Genomic DNA, 19,115 nt, shown 5'->3' with positions numbered 1-19,115 from the left:
GATTCACTCTGTGGAGAATGCGGGAGTTTTTAGCTGTTGCTACAGCACCAGATGCAGAGGGACTTGAAACCAGGTTCTGTCTTATTGCAGCTTAAAAATGTGAGCTATGACATAATCTCACTCTCACAGAGTCTGTCAGAAGTTTACATGGATCTCATTTCAAAGCGATATCGATGTAGAGATAAATACCAGTGAGCCTCTCTCATTACGCAGCAAGAATTCTATCAGTGAGGCCAAACAAGACTCCACAATACAGATAACTAATTTCCACTATATGCCTCACATTGGACTGTTTACGCATGAGCCACTTCATTTGAGACCTAAACAAAGTGTCTGCGTAATCCAAGCGTTTTGTGTTGTGTGAGGACTTTACCATCTAGGCAGGAGGGAGACGCCGTAATCAGGTGGAGGAATTCCTCTGTTCCTGAAACCATCAAGTAGAGCTATACACTGTTTTGTTTCCAGCTTCCTCAGCGACTGAGAGATGGAGAATGGGAAGGCTTTGGGCCAATTGCACACCTTCCAGATTTCTTCATTTTTCTGGCACACAATGGGACTGAACCAGCCAAACAGTAGCCAAATGAAAGGAAGGATTAATCCAACATGTGTCTGTGATGAAAGAGGGAATGAGAGAGTGTGTGTCTCTGCTTCACTTGGCACACAGTTGTATAAACACCCTTCCTGTACCATTTTTAGCAGGAACCCAAGCATGCAGATCCATATCTGGATTTTTATGTCTTTATGTAAATGTTAGCTATTTGGAAACTTGGGGCAGAGCCTAGGTCGGACATCCTGATTTGCATTGGCAATAAAAATTCAAATTCTATCACAGTGCATTCATCTGTATAGAAATCAACAGAAGAAGAACCTTTTTATATTTAGTTTTAAAAAGATAAAGGAACAGTTAGATAGGCAAACCTGTCTTCACATGCTTTTCTGTGAAGCCTTTTATGAATCATGCTGGCAAAATGCACAAGAGACGCAGAAATTTAAGACTAGCCCAGCCCTTTACATACGATGACACTGTTACCAAGACATTACCTTTTGTGAAAACGGAGCAGTGAAGAATGCACGTAGCCATTAAAGCATGCAATTAAATAAAGGGATTGTAGTTCATTTGTCTAAAAAAACAAAAACAAAAACAAACAAACACTGAATTGTGTTCACTTTTTCTGCACGGAGTTGTTAAGTACACACATTTAAACCAATGCTAAAGCAGTTTGGCCAACTTATCGACAGATTCATGTGAGGAGAAACTAAAAAAGCTTTTCAGATTATCTGAGCAGTTAAACAAAACTTGCTGCCTGCTGTGGAGATGAGCACAGCCTAGTGTATTTTTTTTTTTGTATGCATGTTCAGTTTTTTTTTTTTTTTTTTTTTGATGACTGAGAGCCGATATAGAGAACCAGCACATGCTCAAAGAACAAACAGTGTGTCTGTGTGTTGCTAATTGACAGTTACTGGACTGGTTTTCTATTTTCGTAATCATTGTTAGGTAGCATTTCTTGACACAAGATGTATTCGTCAGTGTTTGGGAAGTTTATTCTACTATGATGTCTAGAACAGAAGAGTTGAAAATAAACAGAAATGCTCCCTTGCTATTGTTCTAATCACTCTAATAGAATCACATGACGCTGATGAAGAAAAGACGCGATGCTACATTCTGTCTGTTTTCTCAGGCTGCACAAGTTGCAGTGAGCTGTCACTGACTCACTGTTGTATTTCACATCCTGTGATGAAACGTGTCTAATCTTATGGGAGCAGTCTCTTCCAGAGTGACAATGGTCCGATCTATAAGGCACAAGTCACCAAAAGGTTTGATGGATATAAAAATTATGTAAATTATAGGCACATTATGTGGAGTTTGACACCATTATCCACATCATCATTAAACCATATAAGGGAATTAACATTATGTACATTAGGTGGTGTGTGTGGGGGTTGGTTTGTCATTTCTTTTCCTTTATTTGTTCAGCTTGCCCCCATGCTGGTAAATTTCTTTCTCTCACTTCCCCTAGAGAGGGAATCGCAGTCTCACTAAATGTCAGGTGCTGAGATGAGTGTGACAATGACATGTCTTCACAGTACAAGCAGCAGCTAACTCAATCTCCTTCCAGAATTAAACCTGCCACTCGTGTCAGGGTCTGCAGGGATTTTCCATTTGTCTGCGTATGTGAGTGTGTTCAATTGTTTGATTGTGTTGGAGCCAACGTGCAATAGGATGCGGAGAATAGAGGGACAGGCAGGTTTGTGCAGGAAAAGAGTAGATAAATGTGGTGGAGTACGACATCTTGAGCTGGGTAACTAAGGTGATGTTACTACAGCGTGTCATTAATTCACAATTCATTCGCTGTAAGAAAAAAAAAAAAAAAGACTTCTCTCTCTTTGTATAATGTCTTTGGGGGTTACAAACCTTTTATCTAATTTACAAATATGTGCACAGGTCCAGATCCAGACGCCACCATGTCGAGCAAACGTGCCAAGGGAAAGACCACCAAGAAGCGCCCGCAGAGAGCCACCTCCAATGTCTTTGCTATGTTTGATCAGTCTCAGATTCAGGAGTTTAAAGAGGCGTTCAACATGATCGACCAGAACAGAGATGGTTTCATCGACAAGGAAGATCTGCATGACATGTTGGCCTCTCTGGGTAAACAGTGTTACATTTATAGACGTGACAAAAATATATACTACTAAACAGGTCACATTTTACTTGTAAGAGGAACTTCCCTTAGGAGTTGAGGGAATTGTTTTTTCCACATTATAAAACTGCGGGATTAGCAAAACTGCAGTTCTGGTGATTTGCCAGAGATGGTGATGATGTTGTCAGGGTTATTTCTGTTTTCTAAGTTTAGGCAGGGAGATCAGAAAGAGAGAGGAAAAATTAGGGAATCAGAAAAATGTTTTCCAAGTGTGTGGAAGTTCAGTGCCAAAGTACCGGAACAGCCCTTTTAATACATATATATTAAGATATAAGACTGAGGCTTTAGCTAGTCAAATGTGCCTTTTTAATTAAAAAATATGTTAAATAATCCCAAAATGAAGTGTAACATAGTAACTGGAACAGAGATCAAATACTTAAAACTGGTTCTAAATGCATTAGTTCTGACACAGTTTTGGTTACTGCAGTGTGATCGAGTCCAGCGCTTCATCAAAAGAAATCAAATAGTGGCTGCACACTTTGCACTGCAGTGCAAATGAGATGCATAGTAATCTGGGATCAGTCCATACTAGTTTAATAAGAAGTGCAAGTATGACAAGGTTGCCAATTATTAAAGACATTTTTGTGATTTTAGTCAATATACAGTACTTGTTAAATAGGATTTGCAACAGAAAGGAGATTCACATGGCTGAAAGTTGAATCAAGTAATATACAGACGTTGATTTTTAGAGGGGTGTTGAGGTGGAAGTCATTACCACTTCAAATTGTACATAAGAGTACGAAGGAATACTTGAAATATTTATTAAAACAGGATTACCAAAAGCAGGAAAATGTGCAATTAAAATGGATCTTGGGTTGAGTATGTAAGGACCACAACAAGAATGGCAAAGACCTGAGTCTGTTGCTAATAGTGATTCCAGGTAAGCTAACTATATGTGACACTTAAATGTTCATCCACACTTGCTGGTTTGGGCCGATTGTTTCTTATTATCAGACAACAAGATGTTAATTCCTAGATGAGCGATGGATGCATGTGACGATATTCTTCCTCAGGTAAGAACCCTTCTGATGAATATCTGGAGGGGATGATGAGCGAAGCACCAGGGCCCATTAACTTCACCATGTTCCTTACCATGTTTGGAGAGAGGCTCAATGGAACAGACCCTGAGGATGTCATCCGCAATGCCTTTGCCTGCTTTGATGAGGAGGGATCTGGTGGGTCAATGCGCATCTTGTACACACACGCACAAATCCCGTTTCACTCTGCCAGGGCTCGGATCATTAACTCCCCTCTCAATTCTCCACGTCCAAGGTGTGATCCACGAGGACCATTTGAGAGAGCTGCTGACCACCATGGGTGACCGCTTCACAGATGAAGAAGTGGACGAGCTATTTCGGGAGGCTCCCATCGACAAGAAGGGCAACTTCAACTATGCAGAGTTCACCCGCATCCTCAAACATGGCGCCAAAGACAAGGATGACGAGTAGAGGGAGAAAATGACTGCCTCTGGCCTCCCCCCCCTGCACACATGCTGCACCACAAATCCATCCGTAGCTCCTGTCTTTGTCAATCTTGCAGATTTGAGGAAGAAAACTTTCAAATTCACGTAGGACTCAAGTATATCCTTTATAAAATAAAGAAATAAATTATTGTACATTTAAATACCTACATGTTTAACAAGGGTGGCATGTCTGAAGTAATTTGAGATCCACTTTTTTGTTTTTTAAATTTAAACATCATTCCAGATTTTTGTTGCACCTGTCTTCATCCACATTGACTGCAGTTTTTCTGGCCTTTGTAGACAACATGGTTGGATTTCGGAGATGCATTAAGCAGATCTGTGTATTTGTGCAGAGGCCATTTGACATACTTCATACAATACCAGCCATGTTTACCTCTTCCTGCCAGTTAGCTACCACACCTGCACAACTTGTCTCCTTTTCTGTCTAATATATATCCTTGTATGATGAAAACGGATTAAAGAAAAACCTGACCTTTCATCATTTTTATTCGGTTTAGACAATCAAATGTGGTGCAAATATTTCCTGTAGTTGAAATGGTCACTAGGAATGGCAGTCAAAAGTGAGATCTTCCCGTCAGCTGGTTGTGTGTATTTGTTAAAGGATCGGGTATGTCTGTGTTGTTGAAGGAATTCAGTCTCGAAATTTCTCAGGCAAATAAAGTAGAGTAAGTGGAGAGTGTGTTTGGCGTATTTTTAAAATATTGTACCATGCCTGCATTCAAACATTTCTAGCATTTCATGACAGCGCTTTTTTCCTACAAAGCTGCAGTACAGTATTCTGTGCTTTACATAACTGCCAGGTACTTAAATTGAGCTGGAATGCAACCAATAAATATTTACTTACCGCTACTTCACGTTGCAGCGTTAACTAAATAAGTACATATTCACTAACACACATTTACTAACATGAATGGTTTTTGGTTGTTTGTGTCTTTATCAGGGGTTTAAAGAGAATGGATACACTGCACAAATTTTAATAAATGTGATTAAAATGTAACACTTTTTTTCTCTGCTTGTTGGGCCGAACCTTTGAGGTAGGACAGAAAGAAACATTGGATTCATTTTGAGAAATATGACAACCCAGCTATGTTTACATGACTTACATATGAACAGAAAAAAATATGCATGAGCTGTTGTATGTTGCAACCCCCCCTTTCTAGTTGCTTAAATACATTTTTAAATCTCATATCATAGACCAGAAGAAATCTAGGTGTCGGGTTGCTATTATAACATCTGGACAGTAAAATAAAGATTTTCCTCAACAGCAAATCAACTTTCGTCCCATTAAATTGGTCCAATTGTAATAAAACTTCTTGCCTCTGTATATAAAGACACAAAAGTGCCACCATAAACCCTACAGAATCATTTTTTTTTTAACTCATTTAGATGAATAAAAACATATCTGGGAGTACATGTGCACATACTTTGTAGTAGATGGGCTAAAATAAACATGCAATTTGAAAGCTGTTTCAAATAAATATTCTGTCATATAAAATTTTGTAATTTGCTAAAAGTAAAAAAGAATGCTTCCTGTTTTGTTTTTAAACAAAACATCTCACAATGATAGACAGATTGCAAGTTAGAAACTTCGATATTTAAACCTTTAAAAGCAGCTGCAAAGGTTTTTAAATTTCTGAATTTTAGCCAAGATGTTTGAAGAAATCAAGGTCAACCCCACTACTGCACAGAAGGAACTCACAAGTGATCACAATTTGCTTTCAGGAGCAAAACAACGACAAATGAAACATTTATAAACAGTTTTGAAATTTTATTTCCTTGAAAGGCTCATACAAAAAAAACAAAAAAAAAAAAAACCAAGACATTTTAAATTTAAGGCATATATTGCACAGACTGTTTAAGTCTTTAATATAAAATTGGACATCTTAATCAGTTGTAGGTTTAAGGCACAACAGTCAGCCATACTACCAGCAGTCAGTTGTGAGTCACATGAAATTGAATGATCACGTTTTGAATGCATGTAGCTGTACAGAGGCCACACAGTTATAAAGCTTAAGTGAAAACATTAAAAAAAGCACATCATAGGAAACTTAATATAAAGCACTGCCATTAAACAAAAAACAACAACAAAAAAAACCTTAGTCATCCATCCAGTATTACAACCATTAAGGTGTACTCACAGTGACATGATTTAGCATGAATGAAAGAAAAAAAAAAAAGAAAGAAAGAAAGAAAGAAAGAAAAGGATTGCGTTTAATACTTACCATCCTTGACATGACCCAAGTCTGACATGACTTTTGTAAATTGAGGTATAAATGCACATCAGACAACAGAATACCTGAACAAAATAAAGCCTTAAAAAGAAAAATCTAAATGAAATAAACTGGCAGTGAGGAAACAACAACAACAACAGTAAAATAAAAATGTACGACCATTTTTCCATGTTCATGTCTGTCAAGAGCAAGCCAGGAAAGCAAAAAAAAAAAAAAAAAGTATTTTCTAGGAATGATTGTGATGGTCGATGCTTGGCAGTATGACAACATTTACAACTCACACATTTATTTTAAACAAAAACTCAGAATAAACCTAACCGTTTGAGCTAAACAGCTCGGTAACACTGGTAAACATGATAGTATTGTAGATTTAGTTTTGCTACAGCATTATTCTCATACAAACTTTCCCACAAACACTGCTACTGTTAAAAGTTGAGATGGCATTTAGCCACAAATTGTGGTTCATCCTAATACAGTTTCATGGAAACTAAAACTTTATGATTAGAAAGTCTATAGAAACCATTTGTAAATAAAAGTGGAAATCACAGATGAGGAAATACTAGAACATTAAATAGAAAAAAAAAGTCAGCTACTGAGTGTGGTACATTTGCTTTGCAGAGAACCTATGTGCACAGAAATATCTGCTGAACAAAATGGGAACATAGAAACCATAAATATTATAAACCATAAAAGCACCATTTCTCTCACTAAACTCAATGCGTTGTGGAGTTGTGAGGGCTTCATGTTAACAGATGATTGCCTAGAAGAAAACTGTTTTTGGCTAAATCACTATAATACTGATTTTAATTAAAACTACAGATATAACTGTAGAAAAAAAGGGCAAAAAAAATATTTAAAAAAATAGCAAAGCATATACTTCGCGGAAAGTTGATACAAGTCACTCCCCTTTTAACTAAAACAATAGGAATACATTATGAAAGGGTCTGAGCTTGCTGCTGTAAAAATCAATTTCTCTCATCTCCAAAAAAATTAATAATAATAAAAAATAAACACATTGCACTAAACTAAGAAGTTGGTGTTGTGAATATTAAAACAAAACCATGCCCTCATTTTTATCCTAGAGGGGAGTGGATGTTTCGCAGTCAGTGTCTTTTGTACATTCAATAAAATCCAGTACTGCTACTAAAGAGGCCAACTTTGCTGGTGGTGCCAATTACACCAAAAAGTGGGCGATCAATACCTCCTGGTAAAAATATTAAGAGGTTAAAAAACAAACAAACAAAAAAAACAAACAAAATAATTTTTTTTGCATTTACGCTACAGGAATGTTCATTATGAAAGTGATTAAAGAAAACCCACTTCTGTTGTCAAACAGCATAAAAAACACACTCTCTTTCCCATCTCTTTTTCCATTTTATAAGTACCATTATGTTGGTTACTTTACTTCATCCCAGTTTGCACGTCTGATTATCTAATTTCCCGCTGCACATTCTACAGGCTCAGGTTTAAAAAAAATCATATCAAAAGGTACTGGTGATGAATAAAAAAAATAATAATACATTCTCCAATATAGTGTTGTCCATACTAAAATTAGTGTTTGGTCACAACTATATATATATATATATATTTTAAAAGAGCTGCTAGTTGACAGTTTCACTCACCGGGTGCAGTGGGCCCCACACGGTGCTAATGGGGGTTTTCCCCAGGGAGCGGCTTTGCCTGGTGACCATGCTCCAAACACAGGGCACAGAAGCTGAATTCCTCTGTGAACTACTGCTAATACTGCTACTTGTGCTGGTACTGCTCGGGGACGTGGGCTGCTGGGAGGCGGTGTGCTGGGAACTGAGGCCAAGAGGAGGCGTGATGGATGCGGACTGGGCCGAAACTGAGGCAGCGGCTGAAACCTGGGCAGAGGCAGATGCTGGGCTTGTAACTGGGGCTTCAGAAGACATGACAGCTGAAGATGGCAGTGGGCATGCTACTGCAACTGGAGTTGAGGGGGACCTGGGACATGGCAGCTGAAGTGGTATTCCTCTGGTGGGTGGAACAACAGCTACATTTGTGGATAACTCCTGATTTGCAGAGACGGAAGATACATTTGTGACTGGCAGAAAGACTGGGGATGGCACTGAGCCCGGCACACTTGCAGGACATGTAGTGGACAACGGAGTTGCAACTGAGCTCAAGGCTAAAGCTGGTGAGGCTGGAGCAGCTACTGGTTTGTGAGGATCTTGCTGTTTTAAGACTAAGGCAGGTACTGGCATCATGGTTGGCAGATGGGCTGTAAGAAGTTGAGGCTGATCCTGCTCTATGTGGCAAATGATGACTTTATTCATATGAAGAGGTGATATCCCTGGAGCTGAGAAAAAAACTGGAGCTGGGACTGGAAGAGATGCTTCTGTGCTCGCAGGCACCGAATCCTTTCCCGAAGGCACATCTGACGCTGGAACGGTCATAGCTGTCTCCATTAGATGCTGCACCCTGGAAGGATCCAAGACTTGTTGGTTGTCTTCTGGAGGAGGTGTGAGGCCTATCTCTCGATTACAAGTGCTGCTCTGTGACTCTGCTTGTTCAGTCTCTGTGGGTTTATTCTGGCTCTTCAGCTTCATTTCGTTTTTGAGCTCTATAGCTTTCTGCGCAGCTACTTCTGCGAGGAGGCGCAAAGCACTAAAGTCTGGGGGAGCGCACTGATCTGGAGGAGTTGGTGGAGGTGTGTTGAAGAGGCCATTGGTGGTGCTAGCTGCTGTATTTCTGCTGGCAAGACTTGCCAAATAAGGCCCCTGTTCTTTCACTTTCATCAGCAGACTTTGTGCATCCAGCTTCATCAGTGCCTGGACTGACACTTCCTTACCAGGGTAACCTGCTCCTGTCAGAATAGCTGTTGCTGTGCTTCCGAGAACACCGAGGTCGAAAACAGGGGCAGAATGAATGACAGATGGGCGCTCCGGCAATGGGCTGGGAGAGGAGTGGCTTTCTGTGAAGGAGACGCCTCCTCCGCTGGAGGAGTGCCCCTCATTTCTGCCTACAACCTTGCGAGAGATGGTGAACTTGGTGGGATCTTTGCCATCCTTGCGAAGCAGGTCAGGGAGCAGGCGGCGACGTGCGTTGATGAACCAGTTACAGATCTGGGAAAATAAATACAAAATTGTAGAGTTCAGGTATTAGAAGAACCAATATTTTCTGCTTACCAACCTAAAAGAAGTGTCAGACAACTGACCCAAACAGCAACATTTCTTCACCTAAACCTGTACCCAAGCACCACTCCCTCTAGTGGTACAGCCTCTCACATGACAAGACAAGGCGTGAGAGCCCCCATACAGCTGGCAGCAATGAAGGTTTGAGCTCAAATATGCTGAGCCACAGAGAAGCCAGCCAAAGGCATTCCAGTGAACTGACTACATAACAAGAAACTCTGCTGCAGCCTCATACTGATCTGCAAATGCCTTATCTAATGCAGCCTGTCTGTGCATGCCTATGTGTTGGGAGGGAAAGAGGAAACGTCTACCACTGATGCAACAAAGTAAAAAAAGGAAGGCTGGGAAAAATGCTATTCTCTTTAGTACAATACATACATTCCACTAACATTCAACTATTGTTTTGCTTTCACTTGTTCACAATCAGAAAGAGCAGTTAAAGCAGCAAAAGTGCTTTTAGACTTACATGCACAATCCATCAGACATCATCAGCCAAATACGCGTCACACTTGTTTGTACTAACAGACGTAGTGTCATGTCTCTGATGCAAGTTTCTCTCGCGAGTGAAGAGAATAAATCAATAAATGAAAACCTGCTCCTTACCTGCAGCACCGTGAGGCTGGTTTGGCTCGACAGACTTTGTTTCTCCTGCTCTGACGGGTAGGCGTTGAAGCGGTGCTCGTACAGCCAGCTCTTGAGAATCTGCACCGCCTCCTTGGGCAGGTTACCACGGCGACGGCGCTTCCCAGAGAGCCCCCTTCCTGACAGGTCGAGCGGGAAGCCATCATCGCTGTCGGCTGAGGTGTGCTCCTCATGCTCCGGGCAAGTATCCTCTGCGCGAGCTGAGAGGAAACAGGCAAGACGTCAGTCATTTTGACTTTTACACTCCTGGCTGACTTGGTTTGTAGGAGGTAGTCCTTATAAAGTATTCTGATTCTGATGTTACCCATCACTTATTCTGGCTCATGCATGGTGTGGTGTAGGCACAGTTCTTCAGACACCAGGTGAACAAACAATAAAGGAAGGTAACTGTTTGATCAAGCACATAAAAGTAACAGTACTTGTTTACTGCCATTTTTTAAATTATTACAGAGTAACAAACATATTTACAAGAGCTTTGTGATATTGTGCTACACGTGCCTTGCAAAAAAAGACTTTTATGGTTGGCACTGGAGGAAATCTCCCCTCAAAATGGAGCATGCCTGATCCCAGGGGTGGGCAAGTGAATGCAGTAAATGTCCTTCTGTGGGGCTGGGTGAAACCTGACCCCCGGGGGTAGCGCCTGTCCTCACAAAGACATTGTGGCCATATCAACATCACAGTAGCTAGTGGCCCAGGAATCTATTGACAATGCAAAGCACCTCGAGCCGATTCAACTGAACGCTGCTAGAGCAGCTGACAAACCTGCATTCCTCCATTTGCCTAAAAAATAAAAGGGCAGGAGGGCAATAAAACAGCTATTACTATTAATAAAAACATTTCAGACAGCCCGACTCTATGAATGGGATAGAGGTTTCAAAAAACAGCCTTAATGTGGTCAAACTGGGTCTGACAAAAAACAGGACTTCTCGCCTGACAGAGATTTGAGGCATTCCCTGCAGTGCCCCGAAGAGGCGTGACGTACGTGATACTACAACTCCACTGGCTCACGGCACGGACCTTTTAAGATCTATAACAAAAAAAACTCTCCAAACTATCTTACTGACAGCAAGCAAATACAATTCAGTGCAGGGCTGGCTTAGTAAGGCTTCATTCCGATAGGCCAGCTTGTCACAGCAGCATCACGCTGATCAACTTGTGTTTACAAAATGTCCTCTCTACCTTTGTAGGCATCTGGAGCTCGGGGTCGCCTTGGAAAGCCTTGAAAAAGTAAAAAAGTTTAATATATGATCACGGCCTCGGGCTGCTGAGACCGTAAAAAGGAAAAAAAAAAATCTGATCGCCCAGCTATGCACAACAGACCGCTTTGTTAGAGATTTTAGGATGCATTTCAAAATACAAAACAAAAAACCCCACTACTTGCATAAAATAAAACATGACCAACCTGGGGGGAAAACGGGTAAATTAGCCATGTGGAAGGCACAAAAGGAGGCGAGCAGGGACGCACAGCCTCCCCGCATGTCGCTCCGCCAGATGGACACCATGCCTGCCTCCAGAGATAACTAGCTGGCTAGCTGTCCCTCCAAATTTCAACACAAACACACGCTGCATTTGCTCGCAACAAAAAACCCCGCATACCAGCCAGAGTCAACAGCGAAAAGCCACGCAGGGGCTCGTAGGCAGACACTCCGCTGGCGAGAAACGGACACGGCAAAAGACGAGTAGCGCTCACCTCTTTTGACTGCTTTCATTCTTTGTCGATAGCTGTATGGAAAACACGCAGCTGTCCAAGTTGCTCGTTGTTACAAAGCGTGCCCGGGAGCCAAACGATGGTTGACACAGCGACACTTTCTTCCAAGGCGCCGAAGGTGTTGGTGCTCTCGTCCCGACTCCAAAAAAACTAAAAGCCGTCGCCGCTAGAGTTGTGCCGCATGGAGATGAGGAGAAAACAAAAGTCACATTTCCAGCGCACTCTTTGCTTTCTTGCAAAGATAAATGTTGGCAGTCTTCTGTCGCTCCTTCCTTTTACCTGCAGCGGTTTGCTAATCTTGACAGTCCGTCCCACCCCTTTCACAGCTGTCGGCCAATCGCGTCGCGGCGTTTATTCCTAGGCGAACATGCGCCAATCGCGGCGCGTTTTCAGGCAGAAGACGGACTCGGTGTCACAGTGAGTGACGGGAGAACCATTTCATTCAAAATACAGCGCAGTCATTGAAACATTCTTATTATCTCGACACGGTTAAAACCGGAGGGGAGCAGCCAACAACCCAGTGGTTACATTGACACAAGCGGGATTTATATATAACAACGGTGTAATCCCTTCAGACCACTGTGGTCATTTTATTATCGTCTCCAGGGGATAGCTTATATCTCTGTTTGAGATATGTAAATCATAACACAAAAACATAAGCGTCTTAAGAGTTGACTGGTGAATTATTATTCATTTCGCTCGGTTTCTGTTCAAGCCCGAGAGGCTCGTTTGACAAAAATGGGACTGTTTTGGTTTCTGTGAGATTGATAGCACAAAAAAAAAATCAACGTAAGATGACTGTAAATGAAGACTATAGATCATAGTATGTTTTCGGTGTTAAAAACGATTACTTACTATTTAAAATTAAAAAAGCAAAGGAAATCACATTTTTAAAAGAGTAAAACACTAAAATAAAGGCAGCCATGATGACGTTTTTGAGAAAGTACTGTGTGTATTTATTGAATTTTAGGTCTCTGCATTATACATTTGAACAACCTTGAAATAGTATAAATAGCTCTACAGCATTGTAAAAGATGGGGATTTTAGTCCGACTTTGTTCTTATTTACAGAAGACATTTTTAAGAAGCACGGGGGAGAAATGCAAGATTATTAGTTTCGTCTTAATATCAAACAACCCTTTTACTCAGTATTGCGCATATACTTTAAATATTACCAGAGTATAGTGACAAGAATCTAGGTAAATCTCACTTTATGAGCACATCCACTCACTCACAACTTTGTCTCAGACAGCACAACCAGTTTTACTAAACCCACAGACCTCGAATTACACACAGCCTATAAGAGTAGTTTAAAGAACAGATTTAAAGTATGTGCTTGCTTCATAAAGTATTTCTTCTAGGATTTGTACAGACACTTTTTGCTACATCATATCTCTCATGTTTAAAAGAGTATTGCCCCTGCCCTTCACCCCCTTTTTCCAGTTATATTCCAAAGTCAGAGAAACAATGAAGGGATACGAAAGAGCTTTTTGTCCTCCCCCTCTCTTCATAGGACTGCGTGGGGTTAGTTTCACTAGATTCACACTGTCTGATGGAAACACATTTAAATGTGCAAACATGTATCAAACTTGGATTCCCAAAATGAAACTTTTACCCTTTCACAGAAAAAAAAAATAGACTGCTCATCAAAGCTATGCTCTGATATGAAACTCATCATGCATTTAGTGTGATGCTAAATAAAAGCCCATTCATTATCATCCATAAAAATCAATGGTTTAGAGCAGCAATCCCCCCCCACCCCGCCACTGAGTGAATCACTGATAAACCTACCCAGGAAATCCAGCTAGGTGTGCCCCAGTGATTATTTGTGTGCTAAAGAACAGCTTTGTTTAAATGTATGAGATGAGCTTTCTTTTGTCTCTTTAAGTACCCCACTTACATCCCCCCCCCCACACACACAGAGTCATCAGCAGGCTGGAAAAAGTCTTGACTCTCAGTTTGAAACAGATCACAGAACAACTTTCTCTGTGTTCCTGGCCTCCTCCCCTTAGTGCACCGGAGATGCCACATTTGTGTTTTATCTGCATTCAAGTCCTATGGTTTTGGGCAAGCAAGCAATATGTGGGGGAAAAATATGAAGAAAAGAAAATGATACATGAAATTATGTAGCATATTACATAATTATTAGGTATTGTAAAACATGGCAGTGAGTGCATAGAGTGAAGACACTGTCATTTTGTCGTTGACACATATATATCCACTAGAAGCTGCCCTGCTTACACATAAAAGAGACATCTATGCTTATTTTAGGAGAAGATTTTGTCAGACGAGTTCTTCCAGACAGTCAGAAATTAAATCAAGCCAACCACCAAGTTTGAGTCACACTGTAGGCCTCAGATGTTAATGGCCCTATTCACCCCCAGTCAAACGGAAGGGGGTATACTGACAGCCATCACGGAGCCAACTATTGACACCTTTGTGCCATTTTTCTGGCTGAGAGACATCTCCAGCAGGCAAACACAACAGCGAAAGAATGGTGAGCAATCGAAGGTGAGAAGTGGTGATTACTAGGTATTTCCAATTCAAATTATGTACTTCTGGTTCACAGCAGGTGAGAAACAGACACTGCAACAGCTAAGGCCAGTGGCAAGTAATTAGGAGAGGACAGTTGGAGATTGTTTGCTTACCAACTGAAAGTGGAAGACAGGCAAATGACAGTGGTTGATCTAAGGCATGCCAGGGGTGACTCGCTGGTTCGGTATGCTACTCGCAGTGTAAAAATCTAAAGTGAGGGGATATGTGCAATCAAAGCGATGTGTCCCCTTCATGCAAATTATGCAATGCCAGCTATGTAATTTCACTGTAAACACATGGCAGAGACATCATATGTTTTCTTGAGCGAAAAAAAAAATCAGCCCCTGCTGCTGCAGACTTCAGAAACGATGCTTTTCAAAATGCAAACTCCTAAGTTCATGAACCAAACGGAGAGGTTTGATCCACAAGTGATGGCCGGTTCTGCTGTCAAACACGGACTTATCAAAATCTTTAAATCTATATGTTGCTATGGCTACAGTGTACTTAATCTATTTTCACAGTCGACTTGAGTTCCTTGAAGCTGACATTTAAATACACAAGATGAATTTAAAACAGTGAATTCATCTTTGGCTTACGCAGTCTTCAGTGGAAAGAAAAAAAAAAAAGCAACTGAATAAATGATGAAAACACAATCACTAATGTATGTAATGCTTTAATAAGAAAGTCTTCTTTGAATAAAAATAAGTGCAGGTATTTTGGGTGCTCTTCTGATGGGGGGGGGGGGGGGGGGATAATGTAACAATGAACTTTGATTTCATTATTTTGTTGAATGATGGGAAGCAAAATAAAATCAAAAAACACTTCTGGAAACACGAAACCTGCACACTGTGCCTGCTGCATGAAGCCTAGATGAAAGCACTTAAAGAAGTCAAATATTTATGTATCTGCAGTTACAGCACAAAGAGAAAATGCTATGGTAGTGGAGAAGAGAAGGCAAAAGAGGAGTGAAAGATTTTGTCCCAACAACAGGAATAAATATTCGGTATATAGTTCCCCATGTCATTCTGTCGGGTAAACATTACCCCTCAAAAGTTTGAGGTAATTTTGCAAAACTCCCACTTCACATCTGTGAAAACATGTATAAAACTAAAAATGACCAATCAAAATATACCCAAACTTGAGCTGGTACACTGGACCTCTCAGACAAGTCCAAAATTAAATCAGACTCATTCAAACACAAAAACGAATTCATGAATGCAAGCAAATAACAGTAATTAGGGATCTTAATTTTTTTTTTTTAAAAAAATCTCTTTTGCGAAACAACAACTTTGATAATTCATTGTTACCAACAATAATTATATTTAGAATTAAACACATCATTTTTATTAAAGAGCGTGCGCATGCCGGTGGATTAACCATTAGACGAACATTAAAAAAAAAATTTTTGTAATTGCCAATACTGTTAATTTAGGGCAGCTGCAGGATAAACCTTACGCTGCGTATAAAGTAAAGGTTTACAAAAATGTTGCAAATCAAAATGTATTAATCAATCATTACTGGAATCTATATCAAGGGATCAATCCTGTGCTCCAGTGGCAGATTACATCAGCTAGTACAAGTTAGCAACCTAACTTCTATCTATGCATGACAGCTATCTCGATAAAGTGTTGTGGCTCACACACAGTTCAGAAAGAAAGAGTGCACCAGGAAAGATGTTCCCTGTCAAAGACTCTGGTAACTTATCAATAATAATATAATTATAACCCTCGTTGTGTTTCTGGTAATTATCTCCTATATTACATCAGATTAATGACATTTTATTTAGCTTGCATTTTTCCACATTTGTGAAAAACGTTTCTCAGATATATTCCACATCTTTAAATTATACCAAAAATATCAGTTATAGTGCTGCTAGCCTGACAACATGACTATAAATAGATTATTTTTTTCACTGATTTTGCTGAGAGCTGCATGTTTCACTTGGGGAGAAAAAAAAACTGACACTCTGGGTCTTTAGATGCAGAGTGCTGACTCGTGCTTCTCAGGCAGACTGCTCTAACTTAACACGAGAAGCAAACATGGTACTGGTAATGCAAGCAGTGTGCTCCTGACCTATTTGATAATGTTATGAAAACTGTATCGCTGATTAAAAATATTGGATAGTTAAGAGCCTGATAGATCAGCCTTTATGGGTTTTAGAGTAGTCTCAAAACTCTCTTAAAAAAGGGAACTACCTATTACATGCCTGAAAAGTTAAACAGTGTGTACTGTTCTTTTCACAAACCAACATGATTTGGCTCTTATGGGAACCATTTCATAAAGCTGCCAATAGAAGACTAGAAACTCTGATTTACATCTCCTAGCGCAATGATCTACAGGGTTTTATCTCATTCTTTGTTCTCTTTAGAGCTGGTTTGCACTTCTCTGAGTAGTAAAAAACAAAACAAAACATTGTATGAATCAATAAATGTTTTTATTAAGTAGCAATATCTGGACCTGCTTCAGCTATTTCCAATTACCTTTTATTTTGACTGTTTGTTTTTCAGTTATTTTCCCAGGGCTGATTCTCTTATTTCAATTTACCGGTAGTTTCTATTCTTTGAAAATGTTTAGTTTTAGTGTTCATTTAAATTAATATTATATGGACTATATAAGTAAAAGACAAGATTTAGGAAAATCAGTCCAGGTATTACAATAAAATCACATAACTTTTTGAAAGCAGCTGGTTCACAGTGTCCAGAGATCCTGAGTTTCAAACACATCAAAGCCTCTTCTTGACATAACTAACAGATAGTAATTAAGGATATCTCCTCTATATATTTATTAGTGTTCCAAGTTCACAAAATTGTTTCAGTTATAGTCTTAAATTCCCCCCAGTTTTTTTTACAATTTATTTTAGTTATCTAAAAGGTCTTTTTAAACATCTAATCCACAGTGAAAGAAACAACATTAAATGTAATGGCATGTAATGTAATGGCTTCTGTTAATGGCACAAGTTTTGTCAGCTATGTTTTCTAATAATTATTCTTTTAATATGACAAACTGGTATTAGGGATCATGCCATTAGAGCACAGGAGTGAAGGTATATATGCCTGAAATGTTGGTAATTTTAATTAATTGCTGCCAATTATAACATTTCTGCTGGTCAGTGCTACATTAGCTTAAAACAAGTGAGCTTCTCTTCACAAAACAAAGAAAACAAAAACATTTCAAAAAACCCCCAAACTTTCGAGTGGTAGTGCGTATCCTAAAATGTCCTCAAGCTTTGCCTGATTATTGGGATGCATTCTCATTCAAAATCCATTCAGACACTAAACCTAAAGTTTGTTAAAAAACATCTTTGACACAATCCACTCTGTAGGACATACGCAAGAGGTAACTGCTAACTATACAAATATCCCTTTAAACCTGACTTTCAGTTTCATCACACCAAAACGATTTGTAATAACCTGATCTAAACTGATTTTTATATAACTCAAACCGTGAAGAAAGTTAACAAACAAATAAATAGGAGGAAGACACACAGAGGTGAGTTTGTGGTATGTGTGCAGTGTCTGTGATGGCCACAAGGCGGTGTTGTGCAAAAGCTACAAGATGGCCAATGGTCTGGGAAGAGAGCAGGACGATGGAAGACAGAAAAGCATAAACGCTTGCCTTCTGTCTGCTTAAAATATCTTATAGCCGAGATACAGGAACATTTAAAACAGTCTTCATATAGATTCTTTAGGATATAATTGTCATTATAACAATACCTTCTTTAACAATTTTTTATGATGATATCAAGAACAGTAACAAGAAAAGATAAAGTTCATCAGCTGAGGTTCTTAATGGCAAGACTCAAATGAGGAGTCTCCTGCTTCAAAGTCCATTGGGTCCGAGAAATATTCAATGACTTGTTTGCTCATTTGAAGTCACCAGGACCAGCCTATTATTGTATGAATGTGTCAAAACCCTCCAAATTCAGGAATTTCCCACTCTTTTCCCTCCACCCATACCCATCTCAACTGAGATGGCTCATTTACATTGCAAAAGCTTCCTCTCCTTTCTCCAGGTGTTTAACTGACACTTAACTGTCCTTTGTTCCAACCCAATGGCCCTCTCTCACAGTTTCTTTCAGAGACGAGTCTGGGCCTCAGGGACGTAAATTTCGATGCTGTCTGCGCTTTCTGTGGCCGAGTTCTGGCGAAACGAGGCAGCCTTCTTAGCAGCCAGCAGACGCTTGCGAGCCTCTTGTCGCTGTTTCTCTGCGGAGCTCAAGGAAGAGTTGGATGAAGAGTCGGCACTCTTCTCGCGGCCCAGCGGTGGTCGTACCTTACCAGGCTTCTTTGACGCCGCCTTCTCCTCGTCCTGTCGTGTTGGGAATGACAGAAAGTGACAGAGAGGGAAGAGTAATGTGTGAAAAGAGGAGATAAGAGGGGAAAAAGACAGATATCATCCAGTGAGAAAATGTAATCAAGAAACATCAAGGTCCTTTATCAGTTTAGACAAGTTCTGCAGACAGGACTTTGACAAGACATTCCAACAGGGCTAATTCTCTTCAATTAAGATTGAAATAACAGTGATTTTACATGATAAACAGAGACACTGACAGTACAGACAACTGAAAAACAGACACTGAGAAAAGAAAGACTAAACAGTCATTTGAATATCAATTTTCAAAGACATGAAATGGTAACATGAACTGATGGGGAGTTTACATTAA

The 19,115-nt window shown here is 40.0% G+C and overlaps 3 protein-coding genes across 11 annotated transcripts in view; 1 reads left to right on the top strand and 2 right to left on the bottom strand.

The window, feature by feature from the left end:
• The first annotated feature begins 2,463 nt into the window (after positions 1-2,463).
• myl9b (myosin, light chain 9b, regulatory) lies at positions 2,464-4,648 on the top strand. Its single transcript, XM_085158999.1, has 3 exons — positions 2,464-2,647; positions 3,713-3,874; positions 3,972-4,648. The coding sequence occupies exons 1-3, from the start codon at positions 2,464-2,466 to the stop codon at positions 4,145-4,147; spliced, it is 522 nt and encodes a 173-aa protein (XP_085015125.1). The 3' UTR covers positions 4,148-4,648.
• Positions 4,649-5,715: 1,067 nt separating this feature from the next.
• On the bottom strand, positions 5,716-14,647 carry tgif2 (TGFB-induced factor homeobox 2). The gene is made up of 3 exons (XM_085158991.1): positions 11,901-14,647; positions 10,172-10,410; positions 5,716-9,499 (listed from the first exon to the last, which is right to left on the bottom strand). Exons 1-3 carry the CDS (start codon positions 11,917-11,919, stop codon positions 8,015-8,017), a joined length of 1,743 nt encoding a protein of 580 aa, XP_085015117.1. The 5' UTR covers positions 11,920-14,647; the 3' UTR covers positions 5,716-8,014.
• Positions 14,648-15,716: 1,069 nt separating this feature from the next.
• The window catches only part of dlgap4b (discs, large (Drosophila) homolog-associated protein 4b), a 128,548-nt gene continuing 125,149 nt past the window's right edge, over positions 15,717-19,115 (bottom strand). For 8 of the 9 annotated variants that reach the window (XM_085158975.1, XM_085158976.1, XM_085158978.1 and 5 more), the window contains one exon: positions 15,717-18,760. In XM_085158975.1, coding sequence (XP_085015101.1) covers positions 18,527-18,760 — 234 coding nt within the window. In that variant the 3' untranslated portion in view covers positions 15,717-18,526. The remainder of the gene's footprint in view (positions 18,761-19,115) is intronic. The other variant, XM_085158983.1, reaches the window with a different exon arrangement.

The sequence above is a fragment of the Neolamprologus multifasciatus genome, chromosome 5 (genome assembly GCF_963576455.1).
Source record: "Neolamprologus multifasciatus chromosome 5, fNeoMul1.2, whole genome shotgun sequence".
In the NCBI taxonomy this organism is placed as follows: Eukaryota; Metazoa; Chordata; class Actinopteri; order Cichliformes; family Cichlidae; genus Neolamprologus; species Neolamprologus multifasciatus.
The sequence above is the reverse complement of the archived record's forward strand: the minus strand, read 5'-3'. Positions and strand labels throughout refer to the sequence as shown.